Raw genomic sequence first — 8,505 nt, 5'->3', positions numbered from 1 at the left:
ACGCGTGAACATTGGTGTGGAGTCCTCAGACCTCGGCAGGGCGGTGGATTCTCCCCCTGATCGAAGTAACAGACACGACGACGACGACGCCGGAGCTCGCTCGTCCATCACCATCTCCATCACCGTCTCCGCCCGGTTCCGACGAGGAAACCGGATTTCTTCAGGGTTTCCCAAAAGGCAAACACGGTGCCAAAACCATCTCTAAAAGCCATTGATAAAGCAGATCATGTTGTGCTTCGTGCTTTTTGGGAAACCAGCCATAGGTGCTGAGCAGGGACGCAGCACTTCTCTGCATCGTGTTCCCCCAAAAATCCTCCCCCTTCCTCCTCCTCCTCCTCCTCCTTGGTTTTCTTCTTCCTTTTTAGCACTTTTGGGGAACTCTTTGGAGGCGACGCTACGCGGAAGGGAAGTCACCACTGTGAAGGAGTCGAGAAGCGGACGCTCGTCGTCACAAACCGAATGAATGAACACGAATGTCTTTACATAAAGGAGACGGCACCTTTGGGGGGTGGTGGTGGGGTGGTGGTGGTGGTTGGGGGGGAAATCACCCAGAAGATCCCCAAATGTTGATTTTACTGTGGACGATGATGATGTGTGTGTGTGTGTGTGTGTGTGCATGAAACGAAGTCGTACCGTCGTTGAATTTACAATCAGTCACACCCAAAGAGACGGCATCAATCGATCGATCGATCGACCGAGTCAATCAAAGTCACGCCAACGCGTTACAGATGATACGAAAATGCCTTGTTACATGACTGCGGCGTACGTGTGTGTGCGTGTGTGTGCGTGTGTGTGTGTAGCTCATTTATCTCAAGTCACGTCGGGAAACGTTAGCAGAAACACGTATTTTCAACAAAAATGAAAAATAAAAGTTTATGCACAACTTTGTCCCGTTTTTTTCTCCCTCGTTACTCGCGCTCGCAACCGTGACCAGCAGAGGCCGCCAGAGGCCACTTTCGCAGTAACCTGGCTCTGCTATCGTCCCGCGTTCCTTTGATTTATGATGTTTTTTCGGTCCTGCGGCTGTTTTCTTCCCTACCTCCTCGTCCGTGTCGTCAAAGTGTGCCAACACTTTCCTGCTGAATCTCGGTGCTCGTGCGCGACGAGCATTCGTCAAACTGTGATTCCATTAGTGTATGAAGAAGCCGACGACTGGTGAGACTTCAGAGCCAAGAGACGGGAGTTTTTCAACACTTGGGAGAGAGAAAGTAATTAGCAGATAGATTGTGGAGGGATTCAACACATAATATAAAAGCTTTATGACAAAGTGACAATACAAGCAACGCTTTAAATTAATAAAATGAGACATGTTATGTTTTATTTCTGTGTTTTTTTGCAGAATAATACAATAAATATTACAGGTTTTTATATATATATGAGCCTGATTATGATGGGAATCATTTTTATTCTCTCTAACTTCCATTAGCAACTCTTTTTCTATTAGACATTAACAATTTAGAGCAATAAATAGGTAAGTTAATGGAAAACAGAGTCATTTCATATGAAGATGTATAGTTAGAGAGGCTACTGTGCACCCAAACATTGTGCATTTATGGTATTGGGTTTTTTAACGGTAACAATCCTCTATATTAAAGCTATATTTTATTCAAATTTAGCTTCAAAACATAATGTTCCTCAGGAATTTCCACTTTCTCCTCAACAGCTACAGCCTTGCTAGTAGATGTTATTCATTAATTTTTAATTAAAATAATATATGTATTATACCTAGCAATTATCTAAAACTTGAGTCCAAATTGTTGAAGACAAAGGTAATTTAATGCATTTTCAAACAGTGTTAAAGTTGTAATTTGAGGAAAACTATGTATTTTCTTATTTGTTTAATATTGTTGTATGTAGTGCCCGGTTTATGTCTTTTATTTAAATGTCAACAGCGACACCTGCTGTCACAAACGACAACCGCACTTCATTTTGGAGGTCACTTGGAACACTTTCCCAGCTCTTTTCAGTTCCTACCCGGACCTAAATATACGCTGCACACAGTGCAGGCATGGCGTCCTTCAGCTGCTGGAGTTTGTGATAACACTGACATTTAAAACAACCAAACATTCACACGTCTTCTTTTTTTTTTAATTTATATGTTTTATTCTTCATAAAGCCGAGGACGTGTTTGACACAAAATGGCGACGAGGGCCGTGTGTCAGTTCCTGCAGCGCCGTAAGTAGCAGCTAGCTGACGTTAGCCTGTTTAGCGTTAGCACGTCATGACAGCTTGTAGCATCTTTTATCCTTATTATTTTGTATGAAAGTTAGTAGAAATAAACACGTTTAAACACTCCGGAGCTCTGCTAAAATAACAACCCGTATACGAATAATGTAAATAGTTAAATGTCACGTTAGCATATAAGTTAGCATGTCTTCGAAATATGTTTGGTATTATTAATATTTAATACGCTTTAATATCAAAATGGCGGTTAATTATTGTTCACCTACGTAAAAACTATTGACGTTTTCATCGTTAGCTTCGTTACCTCTACTATGAGCTAATTTAAATGACCTTAAAACTGTAATAAGTGTGTTTTTATTTTGTAAAATAAAAGAATAGCATTGATTTAAGCCTCTAATGTGGGTCAAAATACATGAAACACGAGGCCTACACGAACCAGATTGTAACTCAATTTATTGTACATATTCAAAATCAAATAGAGCTGAAACGATGAATCGATTATTAATCGATAACTAAATTAATCGCCAACTATTTTGATAATCGATACTTCGGTTTGAAGCTTTTTTCATGATTAAAACAAGATTTCTGATTGTTTTCGCTTCTTAAATGTGAATATTTTCTTTGTTTCCTTGCTCCACATAAACAAAGAAATCATTCAAACTGAATCATTTTGATTTGTGGACAAAACAAGACATTAGAGAACATCGTCATTTCCAGCTTTGACAAACACTGATCAACGTTTTTAAACATTTTCTGATATTTTATGGGCCAAACGATTCATCGATTAATCGAGAAAATAATTGACAGATTAATCGATTACAAAAATAATCGTTAGTTGCAGCTCTATAATCAAATAATGTTTATTTTTAAATTTGTATTGGGTTTTTTGGTCCCTAAAGTATTGGTAAATGGTGATTCCTACTTTCTAGTATTTTGTTGTGATGCTGCAAATGCTTAATTATTATAAAGCATTTGTTAAAATGTTATCTTTTGACTTTTCTGTTGCTTTACTTTTAAAACATTCAAACCTCAACAATATGAATGCATGTTTATTAAGTGGAGATCATTCACTGTGGCTTCCCTCCCTCTCTTCCCTCTGAAGGTTATGCGTCCGCCGCAGCCGCCGTGCGTCCACCGCTCGCCGAGCTCCGCGGCCAACGCGACGCCGTCTTCTCCAGAGAGCAGGCCCGACAGAGAGCGCTGTACCCTCGCATCGAGAAGATCGAGGTGTCCGTGCAGGGGCCGGGACTGGACGGTACTCTGCTCATCATGAACAGAGGCGTGTCCACGCCGCTGAGCTGCGCACGCCGTAAGTGAACGGGGGGGGGGGGGAGAAGGTTTGTGTTATGTCTTGTGTCGCTGTATACTTTAGTTTGTTTTTTATTAAAGAACGTGTCTGTTTCTCGCAGACTTGACGGAGTATCATGTGACTAATTCAGCGCTGGCTCTGGTCGACGGCGAACTGTGGCCTCTACATCAGCCGCTCACCCACTCGTGCTCACTCACCCTGCTCACATTTAAAGATAATGACCCAACGCTCCTCAACCAGGTAGTTTTACAACAAAAATGTTATTATACTGAACAAAACATGGGATATTTAGCTCCTCTGTTTATTTCAAGAGAAATAAGACTCCTTTTTTAAGTGTTAATGTCTCGTGTCTCATGTCTCATGTCTCTTCCAGGCTTACTGGCGTTCCTGTGCTGCCTTGCTGGGTCAGATGCTGGAAACTGCCTTCAAGGATGATTTTACTGTGGAGCTGCTCGGTGTTCCAGAGGTTCCAGGTACAGGAGCTCCTTTACTTCTCAGTCCAGAGTCTGTTCAGACTTGGAAATCAATGAAATGAAACTTGTTCTCAGTGGGAAAACCTCACTGCAAAACCTAATTCAAGGCCTGAAACCACATACGGTATTTTTTGTGTCTTATTGCTGTTTCTTTCACACGTAAACAACATTTTTGGGAGGCCTGAAATTATCATTTTTGAAAAAACAGATCCCAGAGTGTGAAAATCTCAAAACGCAAATCTCAAAAATAGGCAAACTGGCACTCACTGTCTCTATCTTCGTCTTTGTTATCGTCATCTTCATTATACTCTTGTGTTTGGAGACTACTTTCAATGAAAAGTAGCTAAAGTCAGCCTGAAAAAGAATGAAAGAATAAGTGTTGAAGATTAACTTTGAAATGTAATAAAGTAAAATAAGGGGAGAGATACTATTATTTTTACTTCCACATACATCCTGTCTCCGTTTCTGTGATAATATACATTATTATAATGTGTATAACGTCGCCACTTACAGGTGAATTCCATGTACTACAGTGTTTTGAGTCCTTTTGGGGTGGGGGTTTCATGTGGATGGAGACTGAAACGATGCTGTGTTTACACAAAAATCTTTTCTTCAGAACAAGAAAGAAAAAGATCTTTTGCATGTGGACCTTAGGTTCGTCAGGCTTTAGCACCACCTGGTGGACTGAAAACCAAAGTTTTGGTTGTAAACGCAGACGTAGTCGTGTCTGTTTTCAGATTAAATAGAATCGCGAAAACAGGCAGAAACGTAAATAAACTTTCACTTGTTTATTCATAATTACTGTTATTTCTCCACAGTCACCTCAGGAGCTTTCTGCTGTGATGTGGCACTTGACCCTCAGCTGGATTCATGGACGCCCTCTGAGGTGTGTGTGTGTGTGTTTACTGACTTATGTTTACTTCCATTTCTAAAAGACCTGGTATTAAATCAATAGGATATTAAATGAGGATTTAATTTATTGAAGAGAAAAAAAGCTGGCATGTTTTTATTAGATGCTGTGTTCGTTCTTTTTAGAGCTGCAACTAACGATTATTTTTGTAATCGATTAATCTGTCGATTATTTTCTCGATGAATCGTTTGGTCCGTAAAATTTCTTAAAATGTTTAAAAAAACATTGATCAGTGTTCGTCAAACCTGGAGTTGACGATGTTCTTGAACGTCTTGTTTTTGTCCACAAACCAAAATGATTCAGTTTTAATGATTTCTTTGTTACGTGGAGCAAAGAAACATAAGAAAATATTCACATTTGAGAAGCTAAAACAGTCAGAAATCTTGTTTTAATCATGAAAAAAGCTTCAAGTCGATTATCGATTATCAAGATAGTTGCCGATTAAGTCAGTAATCGATTAATAATCGATTAATCGTTTCAGCACTAGTTCTTTTTTGATCGACAAAGGTTTTGCCCTGAGAACATCTCGTCTCATCTCATGGAAGCCGTTTTGCCCTTTTAACTTTCTTATTGTTGAGTCATGTCCACTGACCTACACTAAGGCGAGTGAGGGCTGCAGTTGTTCAGATGTTGATGAGTCACGGTTGAGTCACGGATGCGTTCTTGAGCTTCTCGGGAGTGGCCGGGGAAGCTGTTTTCTCCATTTGTGAATAATGCCTCAAGGTTTATTCAACGTAAACTCCAAAAAATGCGGTTAAAAACAGTTAATAATTGAAATGATTTAACTGGCACTTTGACGACACAAGGAGGGGAAGAAAACAGCCGCAGAACCAAAACATCATAAATCAATCGGACAATAGCAGAGCCAAAAATGTGAATTAAAAAAAACACATTTTCACATAGTTTTTTCTTCCTTTTAATACATTAAATCCTCATTTAAAAACCGCATTATATATTTATTAGTCTAATATTAAAATGTGTTTGATCGTCTGAAACTTTTAAGTGTGAGAAATATGCAAAAAAGGAAGAAAGTCGAAGCGTCTGAGATGCGTTTTTGTCCACGTCGCTTCAATAAAACGACGACTTTAAACGTTAGGGAACAAAAGTAAGAATTCCAGCAAGTAAATAATGTATGTTTTTTGAGATGTCACCGTTTGCTGTTTCTCTCTCTCCAGGAAACGCTGCGCTCTCTGACTCGTGGAGCTCAGCAGCTCATCCACCAGGACCTGGCGTGGGAACCTCTGGAGGTGATGCCCGCTGTGGCGCTGGAGGCCTTCTCACACAGCAGGTCAACACACTCCAGATCCATCCAAGACTCCAAGTCTTTATGCTGCTTTATGCACCAGCCTTTTCTTCACTTGTGTCTTCTCTCTCACCTTAGTTTATGAAACTCACTATTAAATATTTCCTCTCTTTCTTTTTGTTTCCTAGGTATAAACAGGAAGAGGTGGAACAGAAGGCGGCACAGAGCCCTAAAGGCACAGTAACGCTCTACAGGTGAAATAACACACACACACGTGCAGTTTCAACGTATACATTTCAGAATCCTCTCTTTTAGGGCCAATTCCAATTCCTATCTTAACCCTCAAGCTCAACCCTTAATCTTAACTGGCCCTCACAACCAAGTGTTGAGGGTTATTTTGTCACTTAGAAATGGGACACCCCTCAAATGCAGACACGTCTTCAGACTGTAGGGGGCAGAATAACGCGAAAGCTGCGTCCAGTCCGTCAACTCCAAAAGAGAAGAACACGTTTACGTCAGGATTATTTATTACGATCCGTTTTTCAGTCAACAATGACGTCAGTAATCCATAATATAGGCCTAAACTAAGATAATACAATGGTTTGCATCATTTTTATATCTCTACTAACAAAGAAAATACTCATAATACTTATCAAAAATATCAAAAAAAATATCAAAACAGCATTTTTACTTTTATGTAAATTGAGATGTGGTTTCTAATCACTTTCACTTGTTTTTGTGCCAGAGTTTCCTGCATTTGCACTTTTTTTTATTTATTTTTTTATTATTTACACGTCCTGTTTTTTTTGCTCTCCCTTCAGATGTGGTGACCATGTGTCGCTGAGTGGGGGCCCTCTGGTGGCCAGGACGGGGCTGTGCTGGCAGTACGAGGTGACGGCGCTGCACAGTCTGGGACCCGGTCCGTGCGGCCTTCACCGACGAGCTCAGGGCCTCGCGCTGCCTCTGCAGCTGCAGGTGCTGTATTTGTTCATTTTTGTTAGTATAATTTGCCAATTTAATGATTATTTAGTGGTGAAAACTGATTAAATCAATCTGTTATTTCCTGTCACACTTAAAGACAATCTCATTTTTAGAATGACCAAGTATCTGACACATGAAAACAAGCGCTGCTCCTCTCTGTGTTGCCGTTTGTGATTAAAACCCAGGTCCACCTTCTTGGTAATGATGATGATTCATCGCTGAACACGGCGTGATTTCACTTCTAAGCCATAAAATCAAGATTCTTATCTTTCCCCCAGAATTGTGCTGCTCGTCTCTCGGATAAATTGTCCTCCTGTAGAACTTCCCGGATGATTATTAACGACGTCCGTGTTGCCAGGAAAAGCGTTTAATGGTCTTTTCTAATATCAAACATGTTCCTGCAGTGATTTTTCATCTCCTCCTCCTCTGCTCAGGCTCATCACACCGTCTGGAGGAAACTGAGGCAGCGAGCAGAGAAGCTGGTAAGAACAGGTCACAGTGTTAACTTTCCCTTTGACTTTCCTCGTGCGTTGGTTCGCTCCAGAGGCCGAGATGATCCACTTTCAGTCCTGTTCTCTGGCCGTCGCGTCGCAGTTTTTTTTTTTTTTTTTTTTTTTAACGGAGCTGCCAGAGGTGAAAATTTAACGCTGCTATTTTTATTGCGTCGCATTTATATTTTGGCAGAAAAACACAGAGTGTGATGCGAAACCGGGTCTCGTCGTCCTTCTCGCCCGAGGACAGACTTCTCTCTGAACTCCACTTCAAAGACAAAAAAAAAGGAGTATTTTTAACTCTCTTTTTGCAGATGTTTTTTTATTCATCTCGACGCTCTCGGATTGTTTGACTCTAAACTGATCCGCATAAACTCAAACGAGTTCACTTCCTCTCTCTTCTCTCTTGTAACCGATTGCGTAACGAAGAGGAAAAAAGACGGGAGTCAAAAATAGACTTGATTTGGCAACTGATGACATACTGTTGCTCTGTGGCCTACTTTTTATTTTCAGATCTGTTCATTTGGGCGAGTTGAAATCGTCGCTTCTTTTACTTCGAGACAAATGTGGCCGTCGGAGTTGGACGTAGATATTTCCAAAAGTTTCTTTTTTTGGACGCTCGTCTTTCTGGCTTTAAGACGAGCTGAGGATTAGCATGCACGAGCTGCTACGGCAGCGGCAGCAGCAGCTGGACTTTAGTTTTATGGTGTGGAGAAGACACTTCTTCCATATTATCACCTGCTACAGGAGTGTGTGTGTGTGTGTGTGTGCGCGCAGACATCTTGTCCTTTTTGTCCCGTGCGTTTGCACAGCGCCGCTGCCAGTAATCAGCAAAAGTAAAAGCAGTCGTAGAAGTTGTCTGAAGGTCGTCGTTACAGCAGGATTATTATTGCCGTGTGTTGGCAAACTGAGCT

General features: G+C 40.8%; 1 protein-coding gene across 1 annotated transcript in view; it reads left to right on the top strand.

Annotated features, from left to right (window-relative positions):
• Positions 1-2,013: 2,013 nt before the first annotated feature.
• Positions 2,014-8,505, top strand: part of mrpl39 (mitochondrial ribosomal protein L39) — an 8,954-nt gene continuing 2,462 nt past the window's right edge. The window contains exons 1-9 of the mRNA XM_083909028.1: positions 2,014-2,175; positions 3,287-3,493; positions 3,594-3,733; positions 3,867-3,966; positions 4,785-4,852; positions 6,052-6,164; positions 6,308-6,373; positions 6,941-7,094; positions 7,535-7,582. Of these exons, the coding sequence (XP_083765154.1) occupies positions 2,139-2,175; positions 3,287-3,493; positions 3,594-3,733; positions 3,867-3,966; positions 4,785-4,852; positions 6,052-6,164; positions 6,308-6,373; positions 6,941-7,094; positions 7,535-7,582 (933 nt within the window). The 5' untranslated portion in view covers positions 2,014-2,138. The remainder of the gene's footprint in view (positions 2,176-3,286; positions 3,494-3,593; positions 3,734-3,866; positions 3,967-4,784; positions 4,853-6,051; positions 6,165-6,307; positions 6,374-6,940; positions 7,095-7,534; positions 7,583-8,505) is intronic.

This window comes from Microchirus variegatus, assembly GCF_963457635.1.
Source record: "Microchirus variegatus genome assembly, chromosome: 22".
NCBI lineage: Eukaryota > Metazoa > Chordata > Actinopteri > Pleuronectiformes > Soleidae > Microchirus > Microchirus variegatus.
This window is presented reverse-complemented; position numbering and strand designations above follow the sequence as displayed.